The sequence below is a fragment of the Lissotriton vulgaris genome, chromosome 7 (assembly GCF_964263255.1).
Source record: "Lissotriton vulgaris chromosome 7, aLisVul1.2, whole genome shotgun sequence".
Taxonomy (NCBI): domain Eukaryota; kingdom Metazoa; phylum Chordata; class Amphibia; order Caudata; family Salamandridae; genus Lissotriton; species Lissotriton vulgaris.
This window is the reverse complement of record NC_141695.1, coordinates 1428539947-1428556101: the sequence shown is the minus strand read 5'-3', so window position 1 is coordinate 1428556101 and position 16155 is coordinate 1428539947. Positions and strand designations below refer to the sequence as shown.

Sequence of the window (16155 nt, the reverse complement as noted above, 5' to 3'; positions counted from 1 at the left end):
ACATAGCATTTTTTCACATGATTTTCAGCCATGACACACAGCAGCCACACTGCTGTATAGTATGGGTAAAACTCCTTGCCAAATTCAATAGGTCTAACAGGCGAAACCTACTGGCTTTGCCAATGCTGTTTCTGTGCCTAACCATTCTTTGCTTAAGAGGTAGGTTACAAAAGGTAGTAGCGCTCTCACAAATACTGAAGCAAACTAACTCTCTCTCGAACAATCACCTCCAAAGAATAATCTTTTAGAAAATCTCAAAACATATATTGTTTCTACTCAACTATGAGGGAAACAGTAGTTGTCTGTGCACCTAACTTTACTTAACCAGTGGTGAACAAATCTATGCAGATGCAGGTGTCTACAACTGCATTATTTTCCCTTTACAGGGCCAACAATGAACCAATAGACATTCCAGATTTCCTCCAAAAATTTAAAAGACAAATAGACTGTCTACCATATGACTCATCTGGATAGTAACAAATAGCTGCAAGTAAGCAACCACACCCATATTGATCACGGTCACAGTTTGAGGAGACAGGCGTAATGTAAGTGGCAAAATGCGTAATAGGAACCAATGGTCTTGAGTTCTCAAAAATGATCACCCCAATTTACCACAGGTTTCGGTTTCATCATTCTTTGCCTCTTTTGATGTTCAGCAGTCTGCAGCCAGCAACAGAAATTAAGGGCAGTTGGGTGAGAAATTCTATTATTGTTCAAGCCTAAATAAAAATTAGATTTGTCAGCATATGCAAAAAGGAGAACGAGAACTAGATAAGGCTGGCTTTTGGTGAGAATCAACAAAATCCTATTTATTTGTGGCATGACTCTACAGGTAGGTGGTTTATCCCTAGATAAAAAAAAGAAAGCAAATCAACTTGACTCATGCCCCATTACAAAAGTTGTAACCCTATTAAATATGAAGCACTATCAAACTGGAGATGCCGATTCATCAAGATGGCAACTTCAACTGTTTGGGCAACTGAAATATCCAAGAGAACAAGGGCTCCCTGGCACAACCACTATCCATGAACATAAACAGAGTAGAATGCTGACCTTGTTGATTTTAGGTGGTGAGCAAACGAGGCCTGGGTGGTGAACTCTGCTCCATTCATGGAGTTTTCCACTCTCCACGGAGCATGCAGAGTTCTGAAAACCTCTGCTCCGCGAAGAGAAGGTCTTTCCCCACTCGCGATTGCCAACGTTCAATTGGTGAGCAGGAGAAAGGAAAATCTAACACTAGATCAGCTCCAACTGAGAGTTCTCAATGCGGGCAGTTGCGACCGCTCTCGTTGAGAAACCATCCATTCGCGTTGAAGAAACTGCCACTCAAGTAGAAAATCTAATCAAGCACCAGAAAGAAGCAGTGGCCCTTTGCGCTGTGCATGGTGCCATCTGCACTGATTTTCCAGTGCAGGACAAACGCCCAGTACTAAAACTAATACACTCTGCTGCTTGCGGAACTCCACAGTGTGGAGGACTTTTTACTCCGTACAGGCCTAGAGCAAACCTAGTGGGCTTCTAAGAGCTTCTTTGTTTGTTATCCTTGGTCCTCTATGAGCGATTGAATAATGCCACCATTTGGGTGCAGAAGGGACTAGAGGACTGCCCTTTTACCAGCTCAACCAAAATGTAATGGATGTTAAAAAATGATACACATGAAGTGGAGACTCAAAATTTATAATGGTGCGACCAGAGAGATGATGAAAAAACTGACCATATTTTTTTTTTGTTGAAAGAAAACCTTTGGTTACAAGCCGATTTCAATTTTCAACTGCTTTCATCGTAACCTATTTAAGTGAGGAGTTCATATTGCATGCCACAAAGATGAGCACATCACGGTATTGCAGTTCATATGAATTTGCATTCTATTTTCAACTCATCTATGTTTTCTACCGCCTATACAAATCTTCGAAAATCTCAGTAATGAGGTATCTCTGGAATGAGTGTAAACATTTTACATTTATATCTCTTCATTTTCAAAATAATCCAGCAGTGATGTCTTGCTATGGTGACACGTCACTTTACTGGTATTGTTCACATTGGATATAACTCTTTCGTTTATAAATAAGAAACCGTTTATCGGTCAGTCCTAGCATCACAAAAGCACCTTCCTAATAAATTTGAGTGAAAGGTCATTAATGCACCAAAAGAACAAGTTACTTACCTTCGGTAACGTATTATCTGGTAGAGACAGTCTAGCTGCAGATTCTTAACATTTGAATTCTCCCTTGGTGTCAGACGGATCCGGAAAATTTTCAGCAGTCCATCTGCGTGCCAGGGGACGGCGCCTTAACTCCGTGAGGATGTTGACTCCGGTTGTGACGTTAGTGGAGTCATAGAAGTCCCCTCCGGTGCGCAGACGTCGGTTTTTTCTGTGAAACCTTCTGCGCCAAAACGCAGAGCCATTATAGAATCTGGCTGTGGAAACAATGTGCCAAAAAGATAGATTTACTCTTAAAAATATATTTAGAAAATGGAAATAAATAGTATGATAATACCCGGAGAAGGCCCATAAGGAAAGACCAAAGGGTGAGACGAAGCACCTTGAAATGAAGGGTATGTCAATACCAAGTCAAAATTTAAAAGACTAAATGGTCCGTTAAATCACACCAGTACGTGAAATAGTGATCATAGGTATATAAAATCAGTACTGAAAAGGGTATAACTCTTACACTAAAGAACGCTCATAGAGCGGGGAGGGTGGGCAGGCCTTTAAGGAATCTGTGGCTACTGTGTCTGTACCAGATAATTCGTTGCTGAATGTAAGTAACATGTTCATTTAACAGAGACATCTAACTGCAGATTCCTTAACTTTTTAATTAAATACCATAAATGTACCCAGCCATAGGAGGTCCTGCAAACTAATCCTACAAAACCTCTCAAAGAGAATCAGCTGGTCGAAATTCACCAGAGACCAGACATAGACAGGAATTAAATGAAAAAGAACATGGCTCTCTAAAACCATGGTACCAACCACAGCCAATGTAAATAAGCAACAAGCATTTACAATGCAATGGTTTCGCCTTTGGAAAATTTAGAGCTATTGGCATTGCTCACAACATTTTTTTTTTTTTTTACTTATAAATAAATGGCATTGTTATTTACATTGCCAACAGCTCTCACAGCCCTCACAGCTCTCACAGCCCACACAGCCCTCACAGCCCTCACAGCCCTCACAGCCCACACAGCCCTCACAGCCCACACAGCCCACACAGCCCTCACAGCCCACACAGCCCTCACAGCCCACACAGCCCACACAGCCCTCACAGCCCTCACAGCCCACACAGCCCACACAGCTCTCACAGCCCACACAGCTCACACAGCTCACAGCCCACACAGCTCACAGCCCACACAGCACACAGCCCACACAGCACACAGCCCACACAGCACACAGCCCACACAGCTCACAGCCCACACAGCTCACAGCCCACACAGCTCACAGCCCACACAGCTCACAGCCCACACAGCTCCCCCCCCCACCCTTCAAGGTCAGCACCAAGTGCAACCCCACTGGTAGCACCTCCCTAAAGCCGGCCCTGACCTAATTACATGTGCATAACATCCTAAATCATTCCTAAAATCTGCAATAATTGTGCCGAAGTACCCATCATACAAACTGTAAATCAGGAGCTTTGTCCCTCCCCAGCCTCCTCTGCTCCCTATGTTTTCCTTTGTCTGGTTCCCACTCACTGTTTCTTTCTATGTTCTTCCTCCACTCTCCATAACTTGTTTCCTGTTCAGAGCTTCTCTCGCTCATCTCGACTTGGCCACTACTATGCTACCAGACACCTTATCCCATGCCCCCCATGCTCCTGACATCCCTCCCCCTCCCACAAGATTGGGAGGCACATAGAACTAGGATCTGCTGATCAGTGAGGACACACACCCCCTACTTCCGCCTACCCTGACTGGACCACATACCATGCAGTTCTCAAATAGCACCACCACCACACCTTCAGGTTAAGAAGGCGGAGCAGGGCGCATGACATTGTGTGTATGTGTGTAAGTGTGCATGTATGAGTTGTCATGTATGTGCGTGTGAAGCATGGGTTTGTGTGTGCGAGTATGAGTTTCTGTGTGAAAGGAGCTGGAAAACATGTAGTGAATCCCAGGCATAATATTGGCCTTGACTTGCTTTGATCGTGATGATGATCGAAATGATGCCAGACACCCCTTGGCATGATGGGAGCCCGCCATGCTACAGAAATCCTTGACATTATAGTCGCCCAGCAAGAGTGATCCGGTCTGTAATAACTGCGGCGCATCTCCAGCATAATGTTACCCTTGGATCGTTTGCCTCTGCTTGACATTATTCAAATTAAAATTTCGTTTGTTTAGAAAAAATCTTCCACTTAAGGCAAGATCTTAGGCAGAGTGGAGATGGGGGGGGGGGGGGGGGGGGGAAGTGTGGAGGGGTAGTAGTGTGCACCCCTCCACAATAGAGTAAAGGATGGATTATCAAGAGGACTCCCTCAGCCTCGCCTTATTCAGCATAACTCAACACTAAAAGCACATGGTGACCTCAGGATATTGTGACCCTCATGTTTTATATGTAGGTAGAAGATCCGGGCAACTCCACAAGATTAGGGCGCAATGCTTAACAACCTTAAAGACACGAGAGCAGGCAGTGTGCGCACGGGAAGGGTAAACAGACAAAGAGGTGATGCAGAATATATGTAGTTTAACTTCCAGCCATTTGTACAAACACGTTCGGAACCACAAGAGCAGCAAACACCAATGTGGTGCAAATGGCTTTTGCAAATGGAGAAAATCATGCCCACCACTAGCAGAAATTGACTGCCTATATCATGACACGTGATCTGATTCCTTATGCCATCGAGATGCAAAATAATAAATAAATCAATGAATGCACAGTGCATGTGTGGATTATTTGAGCTCGCTTGTTTGCTTGTCTTTTTGAGCATGCCCTTAGCACCAGATACCCCCTGGGGGCATGTACGTGTTCACAGTACAGGAGAAGGCAATTTGTGCTCAGCCCCAAACAGGCACTATTGCTAAAACTGGAGCAAATGCTATTAAATCGTCCTGCAGATCTGTTAATGCCATCTACTACTAAAATATATACTTGTTTAGAGGACATTTCAGCCAATCCGGCGGTAAAGCAAACGTGTAAAGTTATAACTAAGCCTACAAATAAGGCATTTCCCAAAAACCAAGTACAGCTGAGAATATGCCAAGCAAACATGCCATCCTGCTCACCTGCCACGGCTCAAGTCTTAAGTGAGCAAGGTGTGCAACTGACTGGGGTGGGAAGACAACTGTAGTTGACTTAACATTTAACATCTAATCCTGGCTTTACCTAAATATGCTGGAAATAAGCTCTGAAGATTAAATCTGGTTAGGGCCCACAATACATTGACGTTTCCCAGTGAAGGTAGTCCCTTGGCCTTTCCATGATCAGAATCACTGCTGCGCCAGCTGTAGTCTAGTGGGCTAGTAGTCAAACTGTGGAATTAGGGATATAGTTTTCAGTCCCAGACTCCCTAGTCGGCTAAATTATGTGGTCTTGAGAAATCAACTTTTGGATTTATTCCTCTGTCCCCAGTTTTTCTCTAAGATTGCGTGTATTCAATGTAGCTGTTAGCAGATTTGTGGTAAAAAAAAGTAATCTGAATTAAAAATTACGTCGGGGGATGGTAGGCAGACAGGGCTTCTGTCCCCTTATCTGCCTATATGTGTGCACTTTAAAAGAGGCCTACAGGGAGAAATAAACATAAAGGGTATATTCCCAGGACTGCCCCGAGCATGGTTTTCATTCGCCCATTTAGGGAATGGCAGCTGTAGGTAAGCAACCTTATTAGTATCTCTAAAGATGACGTGTCATTAAAGCTGCATTGTGGGAATCCTCCTCTGCTACTGCTGCCCCCCTGTCCCCCCCCCCCCCCTCACCCACACCCCTTCTTCCCACGCAAAGTCACAGACCGTCACCTCTTTCACCCTTCATAGATGCTGACATAGTGGGATACGGACCCCCTGCCCGGTGGCTTGAGGTTTCTTTAGGCAGATAGCTGTGACCGGCAAAAATGCGTGACATTTGGGGTCCTTCGCTAGCAGAGCGTGGACGACGGGACAGACCACCCACATGGCTGGACAAAAAATAGGGAACGGTTCGCCACCCCAGCGGGGCATGGGCAGTGCACGGGGGCTCACCGTGATTCACAGTGCCACGGGGTTAGGGATTCCTGCCAGCCCATGACACAGGTTAATCCTGTAAGGTTAGAGAGCCGGCTTACACTGCATTTTAAGTGCAGACTTCCTATAACTGAATACTTTTTTTGTAATGCCCGTACAATACCTTTGTGCTTATGTAGCTCGAAGAGAAACTGGAATGCGTTCAAAGAACGAATCCTGCTTTTCCTAGTTGTACAAGGATGGATGGCATTGGATCGGGTCAGATTTCTGCGCTCCATAATAACATTTTGTCAAACAAAACGAAATGAATATTTAATTCCCCCAACGCTCGGGCTCCCCGCGTGCGCAGGCTTCCTGGAGGTTCATGTGGTGACGCGGCCTCAGTCATTAGTGCGGTGCCCCGTGTGATGCTGTCTTATCAGGGCACCACCTGTTTGCCCTCACCGCATGTCGAGGTTACCCGCGGGTGTCAGCTGTGGCCTCCTGTCAGACTTGCATGAGCATTAACATTTTAAATCCTTGACATTTACCCTCTTCTAAAAATACCTGTTGATTGCGCGTTGGAGTGACCTGGCAGCGGCAGTCTGCCTATTCTCGGTCCGCTCTTGTTTTTTAAACGCGAGGGATGCCAGCCTTAATTTCTCTTTTTCGTTTCTCTCACGTTTTCCTTTCTCCGATGAAGCTAGCGGCCTCGAGAGGGGCGCCTCGGATCTGACTGCTTTTTTTGAGCTAACCTTTTGTTGCGGTATCTCGCGCAGGACTGGTGCCGGCTTCTCTCTTCTCAGGCTGGCGGCGGGGACGGAGGCTGCGACGGCGGTCTTCTTCTGGAGCCTCCAAGGCTCCCTCGCACTCCGGTCCCGAGGACCCGCCTTCAACCAGGCGAGCCGCGGGCACTTCCGGGTCGCGCTGCTGAGGGCAGCCAGTAGCAGCGCGGCCGTGAGGACGGAGAGGCGGCACTTCCGGGTCGCACTAGGCAGCGGCCCGGCAACGAATTCAATGCCCCTGGGCTGCGGCGGTGATTTTCGAGGGGCAATGCCGGGTGGGCACCGGCTGATTTAAAATCACAATAAATCGAGGTGGGCACTCGATATTAGGGCGGCAATGTCCCCTGCAGGGTGGGCACCTGCTAGGGGACTTTCAGATCGGCACAAACGGGTCCAAGGGGTGCGGGGAGGCACACGGAGGAAGGCAGGACAGCAGCAAGCACGGCCCGGCCGGACCAGATTCGGGGGCGTTCCCGGCTTTTGGCTGACGTAGCATGACGTAGCCAAAAGCCAAAAATTCTCGGGAACGCCCCCGAATCTGGTCCGGCCATGACGGACGCCTCTCTGTTCCAATGGCTAGCCTCCATTTATGGAGCTAGCCAATGAAACAGAGGGGCGTATTCAAGGCACCCATACTAGAAACTACAGATTTCTCTGGAGGCGGAGCTTACGCTCCGTTCCCCAGCGAAACCTAAAAATCCTCTAGAAGAACAAGAAAATACCCTGCCTGAAGACATCGGTCAACAGACAGACAACAGTATTTAACCCCCCTAGGGTAAGTGAACCCTTAGACTAGGTGGGCTAAAAGAAACGCAAATGCCATTCAACCCGTATTCTCTACATTAGTAAAGAAATATCTGAAGGAAATCTGTCCTAATAACTCCAGAAAAGAAGGGCTTCCAAATCTCATTCCCATTAAAACCCAGATGAATAAACCCATTAATTGCAACGTCGGTAAGTCCAGACCAAATGTCTAGATGGATGAACATCTATCCTAAAAAAGTTTTTTTTTATTTATTTATGTTTTAGACAAAATGACCACCCGAAGGATTACACAATGCATACTGTCCATAGAGACAGAAAAATAGCAATTAAACAGATTTGAACCTACAATAAATATTGATCAATTACACTCACATCTATATTTATCGCAATCTGCACATACATATTGATCCAAACTTTAAAACAGGATGACATATCCTTCTTACTACATATAGCCAAACTATATCTCAGCATATGCAAACATATGCAACACACTTATGTAAACTCTGTATACACACACACACACGGATAAACAGAACTGAAAAAAACAGTCCTAAAATAACATACAATATAACATCAAAAAATATATCACACCCTTAATGAAAAGCGCTTGGGTGACTTAGCACTAAGATAATGGTGTCTATGAAAAGTATCCCAACAGGCTGGTACTACCTAAAGTAAACCCACATGAAAATGAGCCTTTGCTAGCAGTAAGCACTTACTACCACACTTGGCCCAGAAGGCCAAGACGAATAAAATAAACCAAACCAATAGAAAACACCCCCAAAAAACGTAAACCAGTTGTAGTACCTGTCCACAGGGCATATGAACCAAAATCACACCTGACCGCAAGGCAGACAAGGACTCTAATATACATATTCAGTTTTAGAAGAACACACGAAGCACCAGATTATACATCATTCTCTCAAAATCTTTTAGAGGGATTGGGGACCTTAGCACTGAAACAAATTGTGGAGGGAGCCACTCACTCTGCTGGCCATTTGATTGACCATTTCTACACCAATCTCACTGACATGCAGTGGAAGGAGTCGCAATTTATTCCATGGTCAGATCATGCACTACTCTCATTTGCATGGACGCCTGGTGATGTTTTCCAGCCTTCTATAACAAATAAAAAGATAGGTCGGATCTGGTCAAAACTGCCGGTGGCGGAGTTGGCATCCTCCTTAAAGGATTCTCTTCCGTTAATTAGGGAGGATAACCCGATTGAAGCCTACAGTTCCTTTAACAAGTGGCTAGAGTCCTCTCTTGATCTTACCCTTCTTAAACTCAAAATAGTGCACCGCGGAGGTTCCAATAAAATGCCTTGGTACACGGCAGAATTGAAATGTCTTAAACGGAACTGTAAGAGGCTAGAGAGGAAATGGAGAAAGAATTTCACCCTGGAGGATAAAATGGAACATAGAGCAACACTTAGGATATACAAGACCCAATTAAAATCAGCTCAAGCTTCATTTTACCAGCTGGAGATCTCTAAAGCCGCTAACTCCCCCAGGGAAATGTACAAGATCTTCAAGTCATTGGTTACTCCGCCTAGTCCCCTGAATGAAGTGGCTGATCCTCTAAAACGGTGCGAAGAGTTAGCCAATTTTTTTAGCTCAAAGGTTGCTACCATCTACTCCTCCTTCTGTGTGAAGGAAGCTACAAATGATCCTGGACACCCCATTGAGCTCACTCCTCGATTGGTCTCTTCACCAACTTTGGATGTTCTGCCCCTGATAGATCACTCCACAGTACAAAAACTTTTGGAGAATCTTAAGTCAGGCTCTCCATCGGATATGGCTCCGCCCTCTATCCTGAAACAAGTCTCCGAGGTGGTGGTACCAATCATGAGGGATGTGATTAACTCCTCCCTTTCCCCCGGAGTGGTCCCCCCACTGTGGAAACAGGCCAGAGTTAAAGCTCTATAAAAAAAGCTAATCTAGACCCTGAGGATTGGTCAAACTACCGCCCTAGCTCCCTGTTGCCAGGGATGAGTAAAATCACGGAGAAGCATGTAAATCTAGCCATATCCACCTTTATTGAAAATGAGGCAGCTCTTCACCCTACTCAAACTGGTTTTAGAACCAAACAGAGCACTGAGACTGCCCTGGTTATTGTAGTGGAGGAAGCGAGGAAGATTGTAGATGCAGGAGGCTGCGCTGCGGTGGTCCTTTTGGACCTCAGCGCAGCCTTCGACGCGGTTAATCACTCCTTGTTGATCCGCCGCCTCTGCGAGGCTGGTATCTCCGGGGTGGCCCTTAAATGGCTTCAATCTTTCCTAGCAGAAAGAACATTCTCTGTTTTTGAAGGGGAGTTTACATCAAGACAGCTCCCCCTTCATTACGGCGTTCCCCAGGGATCCTCATTAAGTCCCACCTTATTTAATATCTATATGAGGCCTCTGGCCGAGGTGGTGCTTCCCTGGGGAATTAAATTGGTCACATACGCCGATGACACTCAGTTGGTGGTCTCACTAACGAGGTCTGAGGATGGGACCTCTGGACCAAACAATCTGACCCCCTGTCTCACTAGGGTTTGTGACTGGATGGAAGCCTCATTTCTGAAACTGAATGGGACAAAAACCAAGATCATGATCATGGGGTACAAGGCCCCCATGAACCTCAATCCATGGTGGCCGAGCTGCCTGCCCCCCCCCCCCCCGACCCCCAAAAAACAAATCAAGAGTTTGGGAGTCTGGCTTGACCCCTCCCTCGGTTTTCAAGTGCAGGCAAGGAAGGTAGCCACAACATGTTTTGGCCTGATTAGGGTACTAAGGAAGGTTTTGAACCTCCTCCCACCGGATTCCAGACGGCTGCTGGTCCAGTCCTTGATCATCTCTTGATTGGACTATTCTAATGCACTCTATCTTGGCGCTCCGATGGGCACTATCAAAATTCTGCAGTCAGTCCAGAACTGCGCTGCTCGACTATTGGTCAAAGTACCCAGACACAGCTCGGTTAAGCCTGCTCTGCGTGCTCTACACTGGCTACCGATTCAGAACAGGATAGGTTTCAAGGCCATGTGCATGGTCCACAAATCCATCACAAATAACGGTCCTGATATTCTGTGCCCACTCTTTTGCCCATACCGACCCTCTAGAACCCTTAGGTCTAGTGAACTCAATCTTCTGACAGTCCCAAGGATCAAAAGATCCCGAATGGGGGAACGGCGGTTCTCTTTGCAAACTGCTAAATTCTGGAACAATCTTCCTGAGAGCATCCGACTTCAACCGAACCATCTCATGTTTCGGAAACAACTTAAGACCTTCCTTTTCCGATGAGGGATGGTGATGTGCCTTGGGTCAAAGCGCTGGGATGCCTTAGGGTAGCCATGCGCTATACCAAGTATATTATTCATTATTCATTCATTCATTCTCTTAAAGTGAAGAAAGATTAAAAAAAGCTTACCTTCTCTTATGAAAAAACAGAGATTTTCTCAACCATGTAAGACATGGCTGTCAACAGTCCTAAGGTACATGTTCAGCCACTGCATCTCATATAACATCAGAAGCAGAGCTCACAGGACAACCATGTTCCAACATTTAACATAAGAATAAATAACACCTCCAAAAACAGAGGAAACCAAGACTTTAAAGTATTCAAAAGAATACAATCAGACACCTCGAATTGCCAAATGTATTGTCTCCAGTAAAAAGGGAGTACACTTCATTGGAACACATTCCTATGTGCAGGTTTGGAACAGATTACATAATAAAGCTGACCTGACCCCTCACAGGGAAGTATAACCCAAACATTTGTCCAACGCAAAAGCTATCCATGCACCACTTGAATTCAATGAAAAGTGTGCTCTGCTAACTTGATGAAAAGGTCTGCGTTGGACAAACCAGAGATCGAAATTATTCTCAAGTGGAAATTCAGATTATATACAAAATACAAGTGTACACTCTGCATACAAGGTCTCATAATTGGCATAAGTACATGTTCTACATGAATTGCTGCAAGTCAACAGCAATACACACCAGCAAATCAAACTGCTTAGAAGCATGTTAAAAGGTAAACTCCCTAACTGGAAGACAATCCTGAAAATGACCTCTTGCACATGAAGCCCATTTTCAGATGTAAAAGAAAAAGTAAAACATACCTCAGGCAACCTTTACCACATTAGGACACCAATCTGATGAAACCAAAAAGTAGACATGCCAATGCCCTAACAAGGCTAGGTCGAAAAAATTAAAATCCTGTATCACCTACACAACCCAAGAAGAGGGACAGCTAAAGAACACAAACAGAGAAAGAGTGATTAAGACACTGTATCACTTCGCCTATCTCAAAAGCGCCTAAATGCTGAGACAGCCTGAGCCCCAAAAAGATGGGCGCAGTCAAAGTGCATATCGACCAAAGTCACCTGGACAGCCTCCGAAAAACCTGAAGTTCTTAACCATTTCATAGCCCCACCAAATATGCCATGGCCCGACCTACTGAAACAGTAGTATCCATGCCACATCTAATTATTTGTGTAGCTTCCTGATGGCCATTTCTAATCAGCTGCCTAATATCAGAACAGAGGTTATCCAGAAGTGATGGCACCATAGTCTGCAAACTATCCCACAAAGTGTGGGGAAAAAGTGCTTGCCACATGCATCTAGACTCCTAGACTCCTTATTCAAGGGAGTCTTAGGCGAAGAATTTATATCCTGTGAAGCCGTAGCAGTCTGAACTACCAGACTACGAGTGGTAGGATGCCGGAGAAGACTAAATGGTTCTCCAGGAGAAGGCATGTGCCTGAGAGATATAGCACAGTCCACCAAGACCCCTGTATCAGGTTTGGCCCAAGTTTCCAACAATATGTCGAACAGGGCCTCACTGTAAGGAAGAACAGCTTCTTACCCTCCCTCTGACCTTGATCTAGGACATCAATCATATGGTCAGTGGACTTCGCCACCCTAGGCAGTGACCACTCCAGAATAGCAGCCACTCGCCTCAACATATCAGCAAAGGAGGAACTTGCCTCAGTAGCGAGACTAGGAGGGGCAAGTAGCCCAGACGCTGGGTAGACTCCAGCCCACTAGCCTCTCCAAGTGCAGATAGCCAACTCTCCTTCACAGGAGGTGGAATAACCTCAGAAATGGTGTGAAATGGCCCAGACTCCATTGTATTCCCCACCACAAGGTGGCTCCCAGAAGTCTCACTATGAGAAGGAAGAGAAAATGCCAAATCCCCATCTCCTCCTTGGGACCAGAGGGCGCTTGAGAGGAAGGCAGGGGTACAAAGATGAGATGTTGTAGTGCTCTTTGATCTACGCCATCGATACGCTGGCTCCCGACTACCACAAAGACAGGGAGGCGCTGGGTAGACTCGTGTACAGTCTACTCAACCGGAAAGCGGGAGGAGCCGGGGGAGATGGAGTCTACACGTGGCTAAGTTGGGGGTTGTCAAGAACTGAAATGCCCGAGTTCACCTTTAGACATCCCTGGAGAGCGACGTCCCCAAGATCGGCTCCGGCTCCTGGAACGGCCCCGTAAATGGACCTCCATTTTGGAAGATGAAGACCGAGGCCTTGAAGTCTCTGAGGACCGCGACAGACACACCGCCAGTATCTTCATATGGCATTTTTTGAGCGCCTACAGCCTCTGGCAGTAGCCACAATCCTCAGAGCTGCGGTGTTCTCCCAAATACCACACACAAAAGGAATGCAGGTCTGTAGCTGACATGTGCCAAGTACAAGACCCAAAAGGTTTAAAGCCTGATGACATGGGGGGAAAAAATGCACACTGTTTCCCCGACAAAAATTGTGGAGATAGGCTATTAAAAACGGCCTGCGGAGCTTCTTTTCCGGATCCGTGTTGCAGCGCAGAAAAGAAGAAACTGAAGTTCGCTTGCCAGAGGAGACTTATATGACTCCGCTGACAACACAACCGAGTTGACGTCATCACCGAGCCGTAAGGTGCTGTCCTCAGGCTCCAGAGGGGCAGCTGAAAAATGTCCAGATCCAGTCTGATGCCTGGGGAGAATTCAAAAGTTAAGGAATCTGTGGCTAGATGTCTCGATCAGATCACTTTCATAATGTGTTTAGGAGAAGCCTCACTAGGTCCCCACACGGCTTCCAGTTTTATTTTTTTTAATATGCTGCACCCCACAAGGTGTTCTCTTCTTGCTTCCTCAATGGCATGATGTAGATGAATTAGCAGTGTAGATGGCCCATTCGTTTGTTACTGAACGCTCCTTACCTTCCTGAGATCCACTCACCTCATATGTTTCAGTTTCTTGGACAAAAAAGGCTTCCCCATTGTCCCCTAGTTTCATGTGCAAATCGACGGGCTCCCCATTAATCTCAATATCAACCTAAAGAGAAAATGGGAAGTAACAGTAAGAGAAGGAAGAACATCACCACAAGAATTTATTAATTTAAGATGTAGTAGGAGAGTGAGACAATCAACTGACTAAGGGTGTGTGAGAAACTGTTAAAACATGGATGGGTGAGACGAGTGCAAGACAGAAAGAAATACATTGAACAGAATGATTCCAGAGTCATCCATTCAGCGAGAAAAGATGACAGGGACAGGAATGATGACAAAGGACGAGAAAGGTACGAAATGGAAAGACTAGATGAGAGTAACAGAAAGGAAACAGAGGATGGAAAACTGATGGCGAACTTGAGAAGGGCATCAAGACAATGAGTGTAAGAAAGAGACAAGGAGGTAACATTTTGTCCTTTCGAATTAGTGAAATGAATGCACTAAAATATGAAAAGCCCAGAAATCCCTTACCACAGAAGAATACAACATGCTCACCACTTTCTCTTTGGAGCGTAGGACACCCAGCTTCCCAAAGCGCACATGGAACGGAGAACATTGAAAAGTGCCATCGGCCTGTCTCACCACGAGCACATCAATGCACCCAGATAGAGTTGCTGGGTTGAGGCCACGATACAGCTCTTTCACGGTCACAAACACAGTTTCTGCCAGCTGTCCAACGTAGTTCATGGTCTGTGACTGCAAAGAGAATGACGGTGATGAAAAGGGGATGGATCTGAAGCACGGAGACTAAAGGAAAGAGGGGGACACACTAAACCGAAAAGAGGGTGCGAAAGCAGGAAGACACCAACACACACAGGCTGATTATAGAAACTGCATTATATGTTTACCTATGATTCACAGTGTGGAGCAAATTATTTTCAGCAAATCAATTTTATTAATGATCTTCAGCAAATCAATTTCATTTATGGTTCCTGTCAATTTCATTAATGGTTCCAGTCACTTAACAGAGGCAAATTACTTCTATAGTGATAGAACTTTCCAAATTCCTGAGCCTAATGGTGGGAGTGTGTCTGTGTAGAGATGATTGTACTAAAAAAGGATTCCCAATACCAATGCACACAGCAGTGTGCCAACGCTTTAGCAAGGATTCTTTTTTATTACATAACTACACCCACCAGAAGCTAATGTGGAGGCACTTCACCCTACACTCGGTGTGAAGATTCACAACACGTATTTTGCCTTAAAGGCGTATTGATCACTGAAAATAAAAACAAAAGGAAAAACATTCACGCCCTATTGAGACTCGCGTTTTTTTGTGTACGGCTAATGCCGCATACCGGTGTAGATGTTCATTTGTTTTCCTAGCTGCGGATTCATGGGTGCGGCCACCATATTTCTGTATATATAACTAGGTCACTAAGAGAAGCATAGAGTACGCTCACTATAGGTTTGCCTACACGTATGTACAGTATGACGAGCTGCCAGACAAGCCGCAGAAGGTGGCCTCATCTCACCTGGCCTCATCTCACCTTTTGCTTCATTGCACAGCCCAGTGTAGGTAGGCTCATGGACTGCATTAGCGCATCAACACAGTTTTCAATGTTTACCCCTTTACTAAGTATGGAAATGGGAACAACGTTTAAGGGCAGTCATTGTAAATGAGCTTTCAATTACTTGGATAGGCAGAGAACAAAGGGGATGGTAAGTAAATGTGGGGCCTTTCCCACAAGAGGAAACTGAATCTTTGCTTAAAGTATCAGGACACGGCCAATGCGTTGCTGTTTGTGGTAGTGTGGGTCTGTGCAGCACTACCGCTGCACCCCCAGCCTACCTACAACAGGCAGGTCACGCACAGGTCATGCGTGTTGTGCGTGCTCGTCAGACGTCTGCACATCAATAAAGGAAGGAGGGAAGTTCTTTTTACGAACATTTACTAGGCAGCACAGTGTCCTTTGAATTGTGCACAGTGGGGCGTTTGTGCTTTGCTTATTTGCACAAAAAATAGTAATAGGCAAAACATTCTGAAATAAAAACAGGATTGATATAAAACAGAGGTTGCGTGGTTTAGATCGTCAAGTAATACTGAAGAATCCATTTGGAAAACAGATAAGATTAGAACTACATACGCATTTATTGATACACCGAGTTTGAGGGATATGGCACAGTGAACAGTAACAAAGACAGAAATATTAAAAGTTTGAATAAGACGTAAATACCAAGATGGCAGAATTGTACTGTGAAAATGGTTCTAGTAAG

At 45.5% G+C, this 16155-nt stretch overlaps 1 protein-coding gene across 11 annotated transcripts in view; it reads right to left on the bottom strand.

Moving 5' to 3' along the window:
• The window catches only part of LPIN3 (lipin 3), a 428785-nt gene that overhangs the window by 228677 nt on the left and 183953 nt on the right, over positions 1-16155 (bottom strand). For all 11 annotated transcript variants that reach the window (XM_086932215.1, XM_086932217.1, XM_086932218.1 and 8 more), the window contains 2 exons: positions 14434-14634; positions 13889-13984 (listed from right to left, as the gene is read on the bottom strand). In XM_086932215.1, the coding sequence (XP_086788341.1) occupies positions 13889-13984; positions 14434-14625 (288 nt within the window). In that variant the 5' untranslated portion in view covers positions 14626-14634. The remainder of the gene's footprint in view (positions 1-13888; positions 13985-14433; positions 14635-16155) is intronic.